Genomic DNA, 20,034 nt, shown 5'->3' with positions numbered 1-20,034 from the left:
GCTGAACACCGATGCTCTCTCAGCTGATACCATCCCAACACCCCTTTGGACAGTGTCAATGCCCAGCCAATAGTGAGAGCATGGGTCTCCAGGATCAGCTAGACATACATCAGGTCCAACACCAACACCCTCAATGCCACAGCATTGCATCGGGCAAAAAGTTGCCTCAGCTCTGCCTGCAGCATGGTCCAGATCTGCTCCTTGGTAACAGGCACTGGCAAAGGCAGGGGGCTCAGTCCAGTGGTCAAATCCACAAAAGGCAAAACAAAGGCCCAATAGGAAGGCCTCTCCTGAGTCTGGCCCACCAGTACCAAATCCTTGGAGAGAGAGTGTCCCTCATGGCACAGGCGTTCCTGGCGCCATGCCTCCAAAGGGACAGATGTTGGCATTTCCTGGCCTGCACCCGATGCACCGGAGTCCCTCAGCACCAACAAAGACAATGTCAAACTCTGACCTTGGTGCTGGGATCTGAGGATGCTCAGCTCCGATAGATGCTGCCAACGCTCATGTCCCGTGCAGCACTCACAAAAGAAAAAGTGCACCGGAAGCTAAAAGGCCAGCTTTGAAGAGTGCACGCTTTGAAAAAAGAAAGGGGAGTGACTCAAGTGAGCATCTTTACAAAGAACAGGAAACACTCAATAAAATTACATGGAAATACTTTTAACACAAAATAGGAGGAAATATTTTTCACTCAAAGAATAAATAAATAGTTAAGCTCTGGAACTCGTTGCCAGAGGATAACAGATTACAAAAAAAAAAAAAAAAAAAAGGTTTGGACAAGTCCCTGGAGGAAAGCTCCATAGTCTGTTATTACTACTACTACTTAGCATTTCTATAGCGCTACTAGGGTTACGCAGCACTGTACAAGTTAAAACATGGGGAAGGACCGTCCCTGCTCAAGAGAGCTCACAATCTAAAGGTAACTATGTAGTCAGTGTAGTCAGTGTATCATGAATGGGGAAGGTGATTAGGCTCCAAAAGCAAGGGAGAAGAGATGGGTTTTGAGTAAGGACTTGAAGATGGGCAGGGAGGGCCCATGGCGTATGGGCTCGGGGAGTCTGTTCCAGGCATAAGGTGATGCGAGGCAGAAGGGACGGAGTATGGAGTTAGCGGTGGTGGAGAAGGGTACAGATAGGAGTGATTTGTCCTGAGAGCGGAGGTTACGGGTGTGGACATAGGGGGAGAGGAGGGTAGAGAGGTAATGGGGATTGGTAGCATGGAATGTTGCTACTAATTGGGTTTCTGCCAGGGTTTCTACGGTCTGTGCCCTGAGAAAGGCAATGACAAATCGGGTATATACATATAAAGTAACACACATCATGTAAAATGAGTATCTTGTTGGGCAGACTGGATGGACCTTACAGGTCTTTATCTGCCATCATTTACTACTACTACTAAACATTTCTAGAGCGCTTGTGACCTGAATTGCTACTGCTGCAAGCAGGATACTGGGCTAGATGGACCACCTGTCTGACCCAGTATGGTTATTCTTGTGTTCAAAGAAAGAACAAGACTGGCTTCTCCTGTGCAGCAGCAGCAGGAAGGAAGGCATGCACAAGTATGCAGTGGGGCTTCCAAAGGTTTCTGAAAAAGAAGATGGAAGTTTCCCATGCCAGGGTCTGTCAGTTGACATCACCTACCTGTGTGAAACAGATGTCCTGCTTGTTCTCAGAGAAAAAAATCAGCTTGGAGCAAAGAACACTATCAATAATGACCCCTGATCCTCTCCCCACCCCCCTCCCCGAATGACCACAATAGAGAAATTAGATCTTACCTCCTAGTTTTCTCTCTTTTAAACCCTCCAGACCAGTCAAGACGTGTGGGTTATGCACTCCTACCAGCAGAGGGAGACTGAGAACCACTGACTGAGCACTGTATATTAACCCTGTGCCAAACCCAGCCAGTCAGTATTTCGATACAGCAGAAATCAAACAAAATAAAACATGGAAAAGAAAATAAGATACCACCTTTTTTATTGGACATAACTTAATACATTTCTTGATTAGCTTTCGAAGGTTGCCCTTCTTCCTCAGATCAGAAATAAGCAAATGTGCTAGATGACAGTGTATAAGTGAAAACATTCAAGCATTACTATGACAGTCTGACAGGGTGGGAGGAGGGGGGTGGGTAGGAAGTATGCATGGGGACATCAAAGCATATCATTGATATTCTAACAGGGTGGGTGTGGATAGTTAGAATATCAATGATATGCTTTGATGTCCCCATGCATACTTCCTACCCACCCCCCTCCTCCCACCCTGTCAGACTGTCATAGTAATGCTTGAATGTTTTCACTTATATACACTGTCATCTAGCACATTTGCTTATTTCCGATCTGAGGAAGAAGGGCAACCTTCGAAAGCTAATCAAGAAATGTATTAAGTTATGTCCAATAAAAAAGGTATCATCTTATTTTCTTTTCCATGTTTTATTTTGTTTGATTTCTATTGATAACCTTAAGAGTGGACTAACACGGCTACCACACTCCTCTACTTAAGATACAGCAGAAGAAAGGAGATCTCCATACTACAGCTGTACCCGGGCCCCATAGAGAACATACCATGCTTCCACTGTCAGGCTCCCACAGATAACCTGTCTGCACACGGCAGAGTCAAAAGTAGGCCTGCAGGCAATATTTGAATATATGCCTTTTTTTTTTTTTTACATTTCTGGAAACAACCACTGCAACCCAGAACTGCCACATACAAAAAAATGAAACAGATCTGACTTATCTGTTACATTTGTACCCCACATTTTCCCACCTCTTTGTAGGTTCAATGTGGCTTACATAGTGCCAGACAGCAGTTGCAGACTCCGATGTATACAAATACAAGGTGCTCTCCAACTCTAGACTCCCCCCGACTCCCCAAACCAGATCAACGTCACACACCTCTTCATGTGAGAACAAAGGGAGAGCCCTTTACCAGTCTGGAGGATTAAAAAAAAGATTATTAGCAGGAAAGGTCTAATTTCTTCTTCTTCAGCATCCCGCCAGACTGGTCAAGACACATGAGAAGTACCAAAGCAGTAAATTCTTCAAACTAGCATAGCTTCTTGCCTGCACATTCACCCTGTAATGATTCATGAAGGAATGCAGTGACGACCACACTGCCACCCAGAAAATGCCTTGCTGTTAAATCAAACTGTTCTCCACCCAGGAAGCAGCCATCCCGAGTGGAGCTTTCTTTGAGTACCAACGGCACAGGATGACCCTTCAGAAGATAAGTCAAAGGAAAGGCTTCCTTCAGCCACCTAGCGATAGTCACCTTGGAAGCCACCACCCCCTTCTTGGGACCAATGCAGAGGACAAACAATCCGCGAGACGAAAAATCTGTCCTCTTCAAGTAATACCACAGAACTCTTCACATCCAACTTGGCCAAACGGTACTGAACTCTCTCTTCTGCCTTAATATTAGGATTTACTTACCGACTTTTTGGAAGAATTCACTCATATCACCCAGCTAGGAAAAATGAAAAGGCTCTCTCTACAGGAGAAGGCCTGCAACTACGAAATCCTCTGAGCCGAAGAGATTGCCACGCTGTTTTCAGCGTGACATCCTTGCAAGTGCTACCCTCTAGTGGCTCAAAAGGAAGCCCAACGCCTCCAAAACGACATTCAAATAAGGATGGCACAAAGGGGCACTGAGATGGCCGAAAGCAAGACACAGCCTCTCCCGCCTTACTAGGGACCTTAGAGTCTCCAAGTTCATGCACCAGCGTATTCCAACATCTCCCCAAAAAGCATAAAGCCCCGAAAATGAAGAGAACACAATTTGGAAGCCACATCCAATCCTTGAAGCTAGGAGAGCTCTGTGGGTATCCCACCACCGGAGATATTCTTTGTGGAAGCCATCAAGAGAGAGCATCAGCCAAGGACGTCCCCATCTCAATTTTGGCCACTTCCTGGACCAACATGCTCGTATCCACAACATCAGGGCCACCCAACACCCTTTCCACCCTAGCAACCAGCCCGCTACAAATTGACACCTGGAGGACCAACGCCAAAAGATCAAAACTATGCTTCAAAAGAACTCCATCCTCCTATCCTGAGGATCCCAGAGGGCTGCACCACTGTCCACAGGAAGGGTAAATTAGGCCTTACCTGCTAATTTGCTTTCCTTTAGTCCCTCCGGACCAGCCCAGAATGTGACTGATGGGTTGTGCACGCCTTCCAGCAGGTGGAGACTGAGAAAAAAAAAAACTGACTCTAGCGAGCCAATAAGAGCCCTTGCCAGCTAGAGAAAGATCCAGTAAAAGTACCTGTAAAGCCACAGAAGAAATACATAACCTGAGCAGCCACCGGCACATTGCCAACATAGGGCGAGTGCCTCCAAACATATTATGCTCCTACATAACAGGACATTTAGAAAACCAGAAAAAAAATATATATTTTTTTTTAAATACAGAAATAAACTACTAACTAGCAACACAGCTCCAAAGAAATCTCTCAACTTCTGAAAACAGATATCTGAAGGGAGGGATCTGGGCCGGTCCGGAGGGAGTAAAGGAAAGCGAATGCTACATACCTGTAGAAGGTATTCTCCGAGGACAGCAGGCTGATTGTTCTCACTGATGGGTGACGTCCACGGCAGCCCCTCCAATCGGAAACTTCACTAGCAAAGTCCTTTGCTAGCCCTCGCGCGCCCGCGCGCACCGCGCATGCGCGGCCGTCTTCCCGCCCGAAACCGGCTCGAGCCGGCCAGTCCAGTATGTAGCAAGACAATACACTTCAAGGGAAGACACAACTCCAAAGGGGAGGCGGGCGGGTTTGTGAGAACAATCAGCCTGCTGTCCTCGGAGAATACCTTCTACAGGTATGTAGCATTCGCTTTCTCCGAGGACAAGCAGGCTGCTTGTTCTCACTGATGGGGTATCCCTAGCCCCCAGGCTCACTCAAAACAACAACATTGGTCAATTGGGCCTCGCAACGGCGAGGACATAACTGAGATTGACCTAAAAAATTTACCAACTAACTGAGAGTGTAGCCTGGAACAGAACAAACAGGGCCCTCGGGGGGTGGAGTTGGATCCTAAAGCCCAAACAGGTTCTGAAGAACTGACTGCCCGAACCGACTGTCGCGTCGGGTATCCTGCTGCAGGCAGTAATGAGATGTGAATGTGTGGACAGATGACCACGTCGCAGCTTTGCAAATTTCCTCCATGGTGGCTGACTTCAAGTGGGCTACCGACGCTGCCATGGCTCTAACATTATGAGCCGTGACATGACCCTCAAGAGCCAGCCCAGCCTGGGCGTAAGTGAAGGAAATGCAATCTGCTAGCCAATTGGATATGGTGCGTTTCCCTACAGCCACTCCCCTTTTGTTGGGATCAAAAGAAACAAACAATTGGGCGGACTGTCTGTGGGGCTGTGTCCGCTCCAGATAGAAGGCCAATGCTCTCTTGCAGTCCAATGTGTGCAGCTGACGTTCAGCAGGGCAGGAATGAGGACGGGGAAAGAATGTTGGCAAGACAATTGACTGGTTCAGATGGAACTCCGACACAACCTTTGGCAGAAACTTAGGGTGAGTGCGGAGGACTACTCTGTTGTGATGAAATTTGGTGTAAGGGGCCTGGGCTACCAGGGCCTGAAGCTCACTGACTCTACGAGCCGAGGTAACTGCCACCAAGAAAATGACCTTCCAGGTCAAGTACTTCGGATGGCAGGAATTCAGTGGCTCGAAAGGAGGTTTCATCAGCTGGGTGAGAACGACATTGAGATCCCATGACACTGTAGGAGGCTTGACAGGGGGCTTTGACAAAAGCAAACCTCTCATGAAGCGAACAACTAAAGGCTGTCCTGAGATCGGCTTACCTTCCACTTGGTAATGGTATGCACTGATTGCACTAAGGTGAACCCTTACGGAGTTGGTCTTCAGACCAGACTCAGACAAGTGGAGAAGGTATTCAAGCAGGGTCTGTGTAGGACAAGAGCGAGGATCTAGGGCCTTGCTGTCACACCAGACGGCAAACCTCCTCCAATGAAAGAAGTAACTTCTCTTAGTGGAGTCTTTCCTGGAAGCAAGCAAGATGCGGGAGACACCCTCTGGCAGACCCAAAGAGGCAAAGTCTACGCCCTCAACATCCAGGCCGTGAGAGCCAGGGACTGGAGGTTGGGATGCAGAAGAGCCCCTTCGTCCTGCGTGATGAGGGTCGGAAAACACTCCAATCTCCACGGTTCTTCGGAGGATAACTCCAGAAGAAGAGGGAACCAGATCTGACGCGGCCAAAAGGGAGCAATCAGAATCATGGTGCCTCGGTCTTGCTTGAGTTTCAACAAAGTCTTCCCCACCAGAGGAATGGGAGGATAAGCATACAGCAGACCTTCCCCCCAATCCAGGAGGAAGGCATCCGACGCCAGTCTGCCGTGGGCCTGAAGCCTGGAACAGAACTGAGGGACCTTGTGGTTCACTTGAGATGCGAAGAGATCTACCAGGGGGGTGCCCCACGCCTGGAAGATCTGTCGCACCACACGGGAATTGAGCGACCACTCGTGAGGTTGCATAATCCTGCTCAACCTGTCGGCCAGACTGTTGTTTACGCCTGCCAGATATGTGGCTTGGAGCACCATGCCTTGACGGCGAGCCCAGAGCCACATGCTGACGGCTTCCTGACACAGGGGGCGAGATCCGGTGCCCCCCTGCTTGTTGACATAGTACATGGCAACCTGATTGTCTGTCTGAATTTGGATAATTTGGTGGGACAGCCGATCTCTGAAAGCCTTCAGAGCGTTCCAGATCGCTCGCAACTCCAGAAGATTGATCTGTAGATCGCTTTCTTGGAGGGACCACCTTCCTTGGGTGTGAAGCCCATCGACATGAGCTCCCCATCCCAGGAGAGACGCATCCGTGGTCAGCACTTTTTGAGGCTGAGGAATTTGGAAGGGACGTCCCAGAGTCAAATTGGAGCAAATCGTCCACCAATACAGGGATTCGAGAAAACTCGTGGACAGGTGGATCACGTCCTCTAGACCCCCGGCGGCCTGATACCACTGGGAGGCTAGGGTCCATTGAGCAGATCTCATGTGAAGGCGGGCCATGGGAGTCACATGAACTGTGGAGGCCATGTGGCCCAGCAATCTCAACATCTGCCGAGCTGTGATCTGCTGGGACGCTCGTACCCGCGAGACGAGGGACAACAAGTTGTTGGCCCTCGCCTCTGGGAGATAGGCGCGAGCCGTCCGAGAATCCAGCAGGGCTCCGATGAATTCGAGTTTCTGCACTGGGAGAAGATGGGACTTTGGGTAATTTATCACAAACCCCAGTAGCTCCAGGAGGCGAATAGTCATCTGCATGGACTGCAGGGCTCCTGCCTCGGATGTGTTCTTCACCAGCCAATCGTCGAGATATGGGAACACGTGCACCCCCAGCCTGCGAAGCGCCGCTGCTACCACAGCTAGGCACTTTGTGAACACCCTGGGCGCAGAGGCGAGCCCAAAGGGTAGCACACAGTACTGGAAGTGGCGTGCGCCCAGCTGAAATCGCAGATACTGTCTGTGAGCTGGCAGTATCGGGATGTGTGTGTAGGCATCCTTCAAGTCCAGAGAGCATAGCCAATCGTTTTGCTGAATCATGGGGAGAAGGGTGCCCAGGGAAAGCATCCTGAACTTTTCTTTTACGAGATATTTGTTCAGGGCCCTTAGGTCTAGGATGGGACGCATCCCCCCTGTTTTCTTTTCCACAAGGAAGTACCTGGAATAGAACCCCAGCCCTTCTTGCCCGGATGGCACGGGCTCGACCGCATTGGCGCTGAGAAGGGCGGAGAGTTCCTCTGCAAGTACCTGCTTGTGCTGGAAGCTGTAGGACTGAGCTCCCGGTGGACAATTTGGAGGTTGAGAGGCCAAATTGAGGGAGTATCCTTGCCGGACTATTTGGAGAACCCACTGATCGGAGGTTATGAGAGGCCACCTTTGGTGAAAAGCTTTCAACCTCCCTCCGACAGGCAGGTCGCCCGGCACTGACACTTGGGTGTCGGCTATGCTCTGCTGGAGCCAGTCAAAAGCTCGCCCCTTGCTTTTGCTGGGGAGCCGCGGGGCCTTGCTGATTCGCACGCTGCTGACGAGAGCGAGCGCGCTGGGGCTTAGCCTGGGCCGCAGGCTGTCGGGAAGGAGGATTGTACCTACGCTTGCCAGAAGTATAGGGAACAGTCTTCCTTCCCCCGAAAAATCGTCTACCTGTAGAGGTAGAAGCTGAAGGCTGCCGGCGGGCGAACTTGTCGAATGCGGTGTCCCGCTGGTGGAGAGACTCTACCACCTGCTCGACTTTTTCGCCAAAAATGTTATCCGCACGGCAAGGCAAGTCCGTAATCCGCTGCTGGACTCTATTCTCCAGGTCGGCGGCACGCAGCCATGAGAGCCTGCGCATCACCACACCTTGAGCAGCGGCCCTGGACGCAACATCAAAAGTGTCATAAACTCCTCTGGCCAGGAATTTTCTGCACGCCTTCAGCTGCCTGACCACCTCCTGAAAAGGCTTGGCTTGCTCAGGGGGAAGAGCATCAACCAAGCCCGCCAACTGCCGCACATTATTCCGCATGTGTATGCTCGTGTAGAGCTGGTAAGACTGGATCTTGGACACGAGCATAGAGGAATGGTAGGCCTTCCTCCCAAAGGAGTCTAAGGTTCTAGCGTCCTTGCCCGGGGGCGCCGAAGCATGTTCCCTAGAACTCTTAGCCTTCTTTAGGGCCAAATCCACAACTCCAGAGTCATGAGGCAACTGAGTGCGCATCAGCTCTGGGTCCCCATGGATCCGGTACTGGGACTCGATCTTCTTGGGAATGTGGGGATTAGTTAATGGTTTGGTCCAGTTCGCAAGCAATGTCTTCTTCATGACATGGTGCAAGGGAACAGTGGACGCTTCCTTAGGTGGAGAAGGATAGTCCAGGAGCTCAAACATTTCAGCCCTGGGCTCGTCCTCCACAACCACCGGGAAGGGGATGGCCGTAGACATCTCCCGGACAAAGGAGGCAAAAGACAGACTCTCGGGAGGAGAAAGCTGTCTCTCAGGAGAGGGAGTGGGATCAGACGGAAGACCCCCAGACTCCTCGTCAGAGAAATATCTGGGATCTTCCTCTTCCTCCCACGAGGCCTCACCCTCGGTGTCAGACACAAGTTCACGGACCTGTGTCTGCAACCTCGCCCTGCTCGACTCCGTGGAACCCTGTCCACGATGGGGGCGTCGAGAGGTAGACTCCCTCGCCCGCATCGGCGAAGCTCCCTCCGCCGACGTAGTCGGGGAGCCTTCCTGGGAGGTGGCCGCGGTCGGTACCGCACGCGGGTACCGACGTCGGGGACCTCAACCTGGGCGATGGGCCAGCCGGCGCCACGCTCGACGGTACCGGTGGCGCAAGCACCGCCGGTACCGGAGGGGTAGGGCGCAACAGCTCTCCCAGAATCTCTGGGAGAACGGCCCGGAGGCTCTCGTTTAGAGCGGCTGCAGAGAAAGGCTGAGGGGTCGATGCAGGCGTCGACGTCAGTACCTGTTCCGGGCGTGGAGGCTGTTCCGGGCTGTCCAGAGCGGAGCGCATCGACACCTCCTGAACAGAGGGTGAGCGGTCCTCTCGGTGCCGATGCCTGCTGGGTGCCGAATCCCTCGGCGACCCAGAGCTCTCGGTGCCGACACGGGGAGGAGACCGGTGTCGATGCTTCTTCGATTTCTTCCGAAGCATGTCACCGGAGCTCCCCGGCACCGACGAGGAGGACGTCGAATCCACCCGTCGCTTCCTCGGGGCCGAGACTGAAGAAGGTCGATCTCGGGGGGGCTGTACCGCAGGAGCCCTCAGGGTAGGCGGAGACCCACCCGAGGGCTCACCGCCACCAGCAGGGGAATGGACAGCCCTCACCTGCACTCCACCCGATGCACCACCGTCCGACGACATCAGCAGACGAGGTCCTGGTACCACCGACGTCGATGCAGCTATCCGATGTCTCGGCGCCGATGCAGAGGCCCGATGCCTCGATGCACTCGATGCAGGGGCGGCCGAGGAAGATGGTCTGGACGCTGACGACGTCGATGCACTCGAAGATCCCGGTGCCGATGCCGACGAAGAGCCCGAGAACAACACGTTCCACTGGGCTAGTCTCGCTACCTGAGTCCGCCTTTGAAGCAGGGAACACAGACTGCAGTTCTGAGGGCGGTGCTCGGCCCCCAGACACTGAAGACACGACGAGTGTCGATCAGTGAGCGAGATAACCCGGGCGCACTGGGTGCACTTCTTGAAGCCGCTGGAAGGCTTCGATGTCATGGGCGGAAAAATCACGCCGGCGAAATCAAAAGCCGAAATGGCGAAATTCGAAGCACCAAATTTAGAGGGAGAAAAAATCTCGACCGAGGCCGAAAAAAGGCCTACCCCGACGACGAAAGAAAACTTACCGGGGCAAAAAAGCTGGAAGTACGGGGAGGATTTACACGAAACCCGGCGGGGGGTTTCCGGAGCACTTCCCGACTATGACAAAACTTTCCCGAAGGAAAAAAACACGTTCAAACAATTGGACGCGCGAGGTCGACTTTCCGGGGCTCGACACGGCGAAAACACGACCGTACCGAGTGCGGACAAAAGAAGACTGGCCGGCTCGAGCCGGTTTCGGGCGGGAAGACGGCCGCGCATGCGCGGTGCGCGCGGGCGCGCGAGGGCTAGCAAAGGACTTTGCTAGTGAAGTTTCCGATTGGAGGGGCTGCCGTGGACGTCACCCATCAGTGAGAACAAGCAGCCTGCTTGTCCTCGGAGAAAGCAAATTAGCAGGCAAGGCCTAATTTACCCTTCCTTAGCGTCCCTCCGGACCGGCCCAGAATGTGACTGATGGGAAGTAACAAAGCAGTGAAGTTATGGGAGGGACCCTAGTAGACCTGCCGACAAAACGCGCGCTCCGAAAGCAACCTGCCGACAACTGAGGACGTCCAAACGATAGTGCTTAGAAAAAGAATGCAAAGACGACCAGGTCGCCGCCCTACAAACATCTACCGGAGGCACCAGACAACGCTCTGCCCAAGAGGCTGCCTGACCTCTTTGTAGTGAGCCTTAACATGCTCTGGAACAGGCTTCCCAGAAAAAGAAATGATATCCTCAGCTTATCTTCTAACACACACAGAAGGTGTTCTCTCCACAGAAGAACGACGAAGCAAAGGTAACAGTGGATACAAAAAAATCCTCTCTCAAGTGGTGTCTTCTAAAACAAGTTCTTTATTGCTAAACAATTTGGCCTATACGGCCGAAACACAACCCCTGACGCAGGCCTATACGGCCGAAACACGATTCGTGTCGGGTCGGTGTTTCAATTGTTTAGCAATAAAGAACTTGTTTTAGAAGACACCACTTGAGAGAGGATTTTTTTGTATCATTTCTTTAAGCCATCGAGAAATAGTGGGCTTAGAGGCCATGAACCCTTTTTGCACGAACCTCCAAATCAGAATAAACGATCAGATTGCCAAATGTCATCAGTAGACTTGATAGTGTTTCAACACCGTTTGACATCCAAACACTTCAAATGCCGCTACTCCTCTGAGCCGGAAAAAGAACCTAAGACAGGCAATACCACCAGCTGAGAAACATGAAACCGAGTCACAACATTGGGGAGAAAGGAAGGAACTGGCCACAAAACTACCCGATCGGAACAGAACTCTAAAAACGGCGATCTACACGACAACGCCTGCAACTCCGAACCTCTCCTAGCCGAAGCAATGGCCACCAAAAATACTGTCTTAAGAGTACAGGACAACAAAGGCTTGAAGGGAGACTTAGTAAAAACCAAAAAGCACCAAATTCCGATCCCAACTAGGAAAAGAACATTGAGAAGGGGTCGAAGAAGACTAACCCCCCTCAAAAAGTGCACCACATCCGGATGACTAGCTAGAGATCTCCCTTGGACACGACCACGAAAACATGTCAAAGCCGCAATCTACACCTTAAGAGAAGCCAAAGCAAGGCCTTTGTCAAAGCCCCACTGCAAAAAATCTAAAATTTGCGGAACCGAAGAACGAAAAGGAGATTAACTCCTTACACCATCCCTCAAATATCCGCCAGGTGCGCACATAATTCAAAGAGGTAGAACGGCGACGAGAGCGAAGCATAGTAGCAATGACCCGAGCGGAATAACCTCTCTCAGTCAGCTTAGCCCTCTCAAGAGCCAGGCCATAAGACAGAATCGATCCGGATGAACGACCGGACCCTGCGACAACAGATCTTGTGTGACCAGAAGCCTGAAGGGAACGTCCACCAGAAGACGCTGAAGGTTGGCGTACCACGGCCTGCGAGGCCAATCCGGTGCCACTAAGATCAGACGTCCCCTGTGAGTCTCGACCTTCTGAAGAAGGCACCCTATCAGAGGCCATGGAGGAAAAGCATACATCAGACCTGTTGGCCAGGACTGAAGAAGAGCGTCCACGCCCTGCGCTTTGGGATCCTTGCAACGACTGAACAGAGGAAGTTTTGCATTGTCAGCAAAGGCAAACAGATCCATTCTAGGGGACCTCCAACGACTGACCAGTTGCTGAAACGCCACTTCGCTTAGCGACCACTCTCCGGGATGGAGCCAGTGACTGAGAAAATCTGCCTGAACATTTAGCACCCTTGCCACGTGAGCCGTTGATAAAGCTACCAGATGGACCTCCGCTCACTGAAAAGCAGCGACGCCTCTCGCTCCAACGGCAGACTCCTTGACCCTCCTTGCTGATTGATATATGCTACCGCGGTGGTATTGACCGACATCACTCTGACTGCCCGGCCTCTCAGAAGATGGAGACCTCTGGAGCGCCAGACGAATCACTCTGGCTCTAACAGGTTGATTGAAAAAAACGTCTCCTGATGAGACCAAAGACCATGAGCAAACTGCCCCTGACAGTGAGCTCCCCAGCCATGGAGACTGGCATCTGTTGTCACCACAGTCCAGCTGGGCTGATCTAGAGGCATACCCTTTGGTCACACTGGCCTCTCGAAGCCACCATCGAAGACTGGTCTTCACTTCTTTGATGAAGAGAATCCGTCTGGTATGACCATCTCAACAGAAGTGACCTCTGAAGAGCCCTCATGTGAGCCCTGGCCCAGGGCACCGCCTCGATTGTTGCCACCATGGATCCCAGAACCTGAAGATCGTCGGACTCGAATACTGCAAGAACTGACAAATCTGAGTCTGCAACTTGGGGATATGGGCCGGCAGAAGAAACACGCGACCCTGCTATGTGTCGAACAGAACTCCTAGATACTCTAACAACTAAGAAGGCTGAAGACGGCTCTTCTGCACATTGACTACCCAACCTAGGGACTGTAAAAATTCTACCACCCGAGCTGTCACCTGAACACTCGCGTGGTAAGACTTTGCCCGGATCAACCAATCGTCTAAGGATGGACTAAAATAACTTCCATTCTGAGAGCCGCAGCTACAACTACCATGACCTTGGTAAACGTACGAGAAGCAGTCACAAGTCCAAAGAGAAGAACCCGAAACTGGAAATGATGGCCCAGCACTGCAAAACGAAGGAAACGATGTGCAGGACGAATAGGAATGTGGAAATATAGGCTTTTGCAAGATCGAGAGAAGTCAGGAACTCCCCAGACCGTACACCAAAGTCTCCATACGAAACGAGGGCACCTTGAGAACTCGATTGACCGCCTTGAGATCTAAAATCGGTCGGAAGGAGCACTCCTTCTTGAGTACCAGAAAGTAAATAGAGTAATGGCTTTGGCACTGCTCCGCCAGAGGGACCGGACAAATGGCTCGAAGGTCCAGAAGTCTACTGAGAGTATCTCTGACGGCACCGGCCTTGATGCACCGGCCTCGATGCGAGAACGGCAAGGGGATTCTAGAAAAGCATCTGACAAACGATGACCAAACTCTAATGCGTACCCGTCTCGAATAACCTCTAATACCCACTGGTCTGAAGTGATCTGGGCCCACCTCTCTTGAAATTATGCCGAGCACCCACTTGGACTAGAGGCTGGGCCCGCAAACCTTCATTGTTGAGGACGGGAGGACGATGAAAGGGAACCCCCTGCCTCTCGACTTCTATGACCTGCTCGAAAGGACTGAGTCCTTTGGAAAAATCTAGAGCGTTGCCCCTTAAAAACTCTGCCTGACCAAAAATGACGAAAATCACAGCCTCTACCACGACCTGAGAAATTGCCACGACCAGACCCTCTTGGATGATCCTCCAGCAACCTTGGAACTTTAGCCTCACCCAGACTATGCACCAGCTTGTCTAATTCTTCTCCAAACAGAAAAGAACCCTCAAAGGGAAATTTACTAAGCTTGGACTTAGAAGCCGCATCCGCCGACCATCCACACAGCCAAACCGTACGACAGGCCGCGACAGAGAGCCATAGACTTAGACGAAGCCCAAAGCAAATCATAAAGAGCATCTGACAAAAAGGCTGAACCCATTTCCAGCTTTGCCACTTACATAGTAACATAGTAGATGACGGCAGAAAAAGACCGGCACGGTCCATCCCATCTGCCCAACAAGACAACTCATATGTGCTACTTTTTGTGTATAACCTACTTTGATTTGAACCTGTGCTCTTCAGGGCACAGACCGTATAAGTCTGCCCAGCACTATCCCCGCCTCCCACCACCGGCTCTGGCACAGACCGCATAAGTCTGCCCAGCACTATCCCTGCCTCCCAACCAACAGCCCCGCCTCCCGATCTCGACTAAGCTCCTGAGGATCCATTCCTTCTGCACAGGATTCCTTTATGCTTATCCCACGCATGTTTGAATTCCGTTACTGTTTTCATTTCCACCACCTCCCGCGGGAGGGCATTCCAAGCATCCACTACTCCGTGAAAAAATACTTCCTGACATTTTTCTTGAGTCTGCCTCCCTTCAATCTCATTTCATGTCCTCTCGTTCTACCGCCTTCGCATCTCCGGAAAAGGTTTGTTTGCGGATTAATACCTTTCATTATCAATAGCTGAAAGATCATCTGAAGAACTTTCCAACACTCTTTCTGACCAGCGGAAACAAGCTCTCGCTAGCAAGGACCCACAAATTGCAGCCTGTACTGCCAGAGCAGAAAAAGGAATTCTTTAGCAAGGATTCAATACGGCAATCCTGGGGATCTCGCAGAGCCGTACCACCATCTACAGGGACAGTGTTTCGCGCAAAAGATCTTTATCTGAGTCAGGAACAGGATAAAGCCTAACCATAGATCTAGCAAGCCGAAAAGCAGAATCAGGAATCTCTCACTGAGCCTGAATAATATTTCCAATATCCCGATGCAGAGGAAAAAAAGACTGACCTGCTGTGCGAATACCCTTGACCAGCAAATCCACCTTTCTGGACTCGGACACCTGGAGATCCTGATCATCAAAACGCGAAGTAGAAGAAACCTGAGAAATAAGCTCCTGAAGGTCATCTTTATGAAAAATCCTTACCACCGAAGGATCCTCTCCCACAGAAGAGATTCCTCACCTTCTGCTGTCTGCTCCAGCTCCTCAGCAAACTGCTCCTCAGGAAAACATACCTCCTCTTCTAAGGATGGCATTTCCTGATCAGGAGAAAAAGAAAATTCCTGCTCTGCCTCCTCAGGGAATGTAATCCGTTTTTTAGCTACAGAGGCACCCTCCAGAGATCTTTTCCCAGGAGGGTCCACAGGTGCAGCTTTGTGCAGGAGAAATGCCTGGTACATCTGCACCACGAATTCAGCAGGAAAACCTCCTTCCCCCGCTGCCAAAACAGGCATTTACAAAGTAGATACAGGCACAGCAGCCAGAGGGGCCAGAGGAGCAGCAGGCAGCGAGGCATTCAAAATGGCACCAGGAGAAAAGGACATGCGACTGCCGCCAAAAAGCCGGAATCGGACACCCCCCCCCCCCCCCCCCCCCCCCCCCCCCCCCCCCCCCCCGGCGATTTCCCGCCTTCTGCACCCTGGTCCTCCGCAGCAGTGCAGTACCTATACAGCCCACTCGCACCAAGACCTCACCGCTGACAGACAGAACAGCAGCAGAGTTTTTCCGACATCTCAAAAAAACAGCCGATCACAAAGAAAACAAAGGTGTGTTTCACGAAGGAGCTGCCCTGCTCTTTTTAAAGAAACAAACCAAAAAACGGCTCTGCTTAAAACAGCAGACCCAGTGGCCCAAATATTTTTTTTTTTATAAAGTAGCTGCCTCTCCCTACCTCCAATTCTCCTCCCTTGAAGAGCTTTAGGAAAAAAAAAAAATTTAAATAAAGAATGCTAGAAATAAAGACAAAGAGCCAGCACCAACAGTTATCAGGGAGGATATGGGGGGAGGGACTTGGCCTCCCGAGAGTAACACCCCCGAGGCACTAAGAGACCCCCACGGGCCTCTGCCTCTTGAGACCAGGTTTTTTTTTTTTTTTTTTTTTTAAGATGCACAGGAATCAAACAAGCAATCAAACCATCAAAGAACTTTAACCCAAAAGAGAAAAAGAAGTACAGAATAGAAAAAAGGACTGAGACTGAAGGGCTCACCACCTTCCACCTGCTGGAGACTGAGATTACTGGATCTCTCTCTAGCTGGCAAGGGCTCTTATTGGCTCACTAGAGTCACAGTTTTTTTTCTCAGTCTCCACCTGCTGGAACACGTGCACAACCCATCAGTCACATTCTGGGCCGGTCCGGAGGGACGCTAAGGAATAGTGGTTTTCTTGTAAACACCTGGGAAATTAACTCCACTAACTCATCCCTTTGAAAAATCTGAACCACAGATGGATCTTCCCAGGCCATCGGGTCTTCTCTCTTGGTCACTCAGGTTCTCTGAAAACTGGACTGAGCCCCCTCCCACATCAAGGCCTGCCCAGTCCAGCCTAGGCCTCTTTGCCACCCCATGGGAAACCCCAGTCACTGCTGCATTTCCCTGGATTGCACACCCAGTCTTCCAGGCCTGAAAGCTGACAGGCACTTCATTCTTCCTACGCTTCAGGGCTGCCATGGCTTTATCTGGAGGCATCCTTTCAGGGCACTGTGTGAGCAGGGAGCCCTCTGAGGGGAATCCATCCCCCCAGAGGGCTCCCCGCTCACACAATGCCCTGAAAGGATGCCTCCAGATAAAGCCATGGCAGCCCTGAAGCGTAAGAAGAATCAAGAATGAAGTGCTCGCCAGCTTAAAGGCAGCCACCACTGTGGAAACCATCTACTGCCCACCGCTTCAGGACTGCCACCTGCACTGAAGCAGGGCTTCAGCTGTCCAGAGCTGGCACTGCAACACCTCCAATCCCCGACGTCCACATGCTCTGCACCAGAGCAGCTAACCCGTGCTCATAACCGCAATCTGCAAACTTAGCCTCTGCCTTCCAAAGCCAAACTCCAGTAGAGCAACTACTGAAGAGCTGAATTTTTTTTTGTTTTTTTTAAACAGGGAGGCTGCTGTAGTTTGTTTATCAGCACTCAAGCATCCCATGAACCACTGTACCCAAAGCACACTGACCACTCCAGAACAGAGGGCACAGGAAGGGAAGAGATCCGGCCACACGGGTGTGACACCTGAAGGGGAAATGCGGCCTTAGCTCAACATCCCTAGAAGCACCCGGAACTGCAGGTACAGCTGGATGTTTTAATTTATTTCTGTATGTAAGAAGATACCCAAAAATTTCACCAAATGGCAACCCAGAAGAAAACTCACCTCTGGGCCTATCAGATCACCTCAGACTGCACAGGCTGCATTGTCTATCCTCTGTTGGAGACTAAGAAATACTGACTGGCTGGGTTTGGCCCAAGGTTAATATACAATGCTCAAAGTCAAAGATTTTCACTCTGCTGGTAGTACTGCATAACCCAGACGTCTTGAACCGTCTGGAGGGTTTGCTGAGGAACGCAAGAGAAACGGGAAAAGTCACTGCTTGACCCTAGGATCAGCAGCATGAATCTTTATACTATTTGGGATTTTCGGATACTTGTGACCTGAACTGGCCACTGTTGGAAGCAGGATACTGGGCTAGATGGACCACTGGTTTGACCCAGTATGGCTTGTTCTTATTGTAAAATTTGACTATAAGGCATTGAACAAGAGTAGAGATTTGGCAGAATTGAAAGACAAGAGTTACGCTGCAGCACAAATGCTACAATTTGACAAGGATGTAAAAGCATTTCCACATATTCAGTCTCAATTTGCTAAGGTAATAAGAACATTTTCTTTTTTTTTTTCCAAATAACTTGAAGAAATGCCGTTTTTCTGGTAGCGCAAGACACAAACATCAATATACTGCCTGTACTGTCCTCTCCTTAAGCTGAGCATGTGAATAGTACCAAAACACACTTTTGGTAAATTGCACACAAAAGCAAAGGACACCAAGTCCTTAAGACTCATGAAACAAGAATTATAAAATCCCACCTCTGCTCTGACAAAATTTACAGGCCCAGGGCACAATAATCTAGCTATGAAAGCTCTGCAAGCCAATACGAAGGCTCAGAGTTCCTAGGCGCACAAGTGAATAGTTTTCCCTGAATACAGATAGGACATTAACACTAAAAGGGAATTTTTTTTCTAATCAAAAATATATACTTACTGTTTTGATGCACTTATGAAGGATAGATTCATGAATAAGATCAAGTTTGCCAAGTTCACCGATGAATTTGATGTTGCCAAGCATCTTGATCTTAGCAATAGTTCTCTGTTCCTCCTCCTCAGGAAGGAGGGGGGCATCACGCTTGTCATATACTAGAAAGAAAATTATGTATTAAAATTGCAACCTTTGAAACAAAGAAAAGCAGCACACCAGTCCTACTTTTGTTAATCTTACCATCAACATTTCTGGTGCGATTTTCAAATTCATCTTGAAGTTTTGAAATCAGGAGGCGTCTGAAAGTCTGAAACAAGTTTCATAAAAAATTACTACAGCTTGGCTACATCGAGCTAATAATGAAGATTATGAACAAAGCAATACAGTTTAAATTTCCTTGCAAGGGCAACTTACTGTGCTTTGCTTCTGTCCTGGCTGACCCTCTGGTGATGGGCCATCAAAGTTTGGTGCATCTTCTGCCAGTCGCAGACATAGCTGAGCATACAGTGAACTATACTTGGGCTCTTCAAGGGCTTTATCTACAATCTGCAACATTAAAAAAAAAAATCACTAAGCAACAACTAAAACAGTCTGATCAATTTTACTGGTTAAAAAATATTCTCATAACAAGTTATTTCTATTAAATCTGTAGCATTAAGTGTTCTGATCTCCTTACTCATCAGTATTTATCCATTTTGCCCTTTGAATGAAGATTGTTCCCGCTGTGAAATCTCTCTGCCACTCAGGATAGCTGTTTTTACCTTGGCTGCACTAGATTCAAACTATAACTCTTAATAGCCCATGTCGTGGTCAATAAGTCTCTGTAACTAGTTCCAAGCTCTCTGCTGCAAAGCGTAGTTTTGAATCTGATTCCCGATACTAGGCTGCTCAATAATCTTGACTAGCTTCGGCTCGTCTCCCGCCATTTCCATGACACACTTAGCCATCAATCTTCTCACTCCTTTGTCTTTGGCGATAAGCTGTTGATAAATTCTTGCGCCTTTGCTAGTTCTTCAAAAGCTCTCAGATCCATCATGGGTCACACGTAGTTTGGCGGGGTACACCAGTGCAAATCTGATCTTTCGGGCATGTAATTCAGCACATATAGGCGCATATGCCCTCCTCGCCGCCGCCACTTTTGCCGAATAATCTTGAAAGCAAAGCACGGTGTTCCCCTCATATTGAAGTTTTTGGCCCGATCGCAAAGCTCTCAATATCGCTTGCTTATGTCCATAGTTTAAGATCTTTAGGATCACCACTCTCGGTCTGCTATTTGTATTTCTTTTCGGCCCTACCCTGTGGGCCCTCTCCACTCGTAAAGGCCCCAGCGCAACGTTCAGCTGCAAAGCCTTCGGGAGCCAGCGCTCCAGTATCTCCACCAGTTCAGAATCTCCCAGGTGCTCCGGTAAGCCGATGAGGCGTAAGTTTAACGTCTGGACCGATTTTCCAAATCGCCCAGCTTTTGTTCTAGTTCGGCCACTTTTCTCTCCAACTCCTCCGTAGGCCCCGCCGTTTCTGTTACTTTGTCTTCCACATCGCTAAGTCTCTGCTGTAGGTGATCTAGATCTAAGTGAAAGCCATCCAGCC

General features: G+C 50.1%; 1 protein-coding gene across 1 annotated transcript in view; it reads right to left on the bottom strand.

Annotated features, from left to right (window-relative positions):
* The window catches only part of EIF4G2 (eukaryotic translation initiation factor 4 gamma 2), a 269,422-nt gene that overhangs the window by 185,597 nt on the left and 63,791 nt on the right, over positions 1 to 20,034 (bottom strand). The window contains exons 6-11 of the mRNA XM_030202439.1: positions 18,862 to 18,993; positions 18,688 to 18,754; positions 18,454 to 18,605; positions 16,865 to 17,012; positions 15,397 to 15,651; positions 14,881 to 14,986 (exon numbers count right to left, since the gene is read on the bottom strand). Coding sequence (XP_030058299.1) covers positions 14,881 to 14,986; positions 15,397 to 15,651; positions 16,865 to 17,012; positions 18,454 to 18,605; positions 18,688 to 18,754; positions 18,862 to 18,993 — 860 coding nt within the window. The remainder of the gene's footprint in view (positions 1 to 14,880; positions 14,987 to 15,396; positions 15,652 to 16,864; positions 17,013 to 18,453; positions 18,606 to 18,687; positions 18,755 to 18,861; positions 18,994 to 20,034) is intronic.

The sequence above is a fragment of the Microcaecilia unicolor genome, chromosome 4 (genome assembly GCF_901765095.1).
Source record: "Microcaecilia unicolor chromosome 4, aMicUni1.1, whole genome shotgun sequence".
NCBI lineage: Eukaryota > Metazoa > Chordata > Amphibia > Gymnophiona > Siphonopidae > Microcaecilia > Microcaecilia unicolor.
This window is presented reverse-complemented; position numbering and strand designations above follow the sequence as displayed.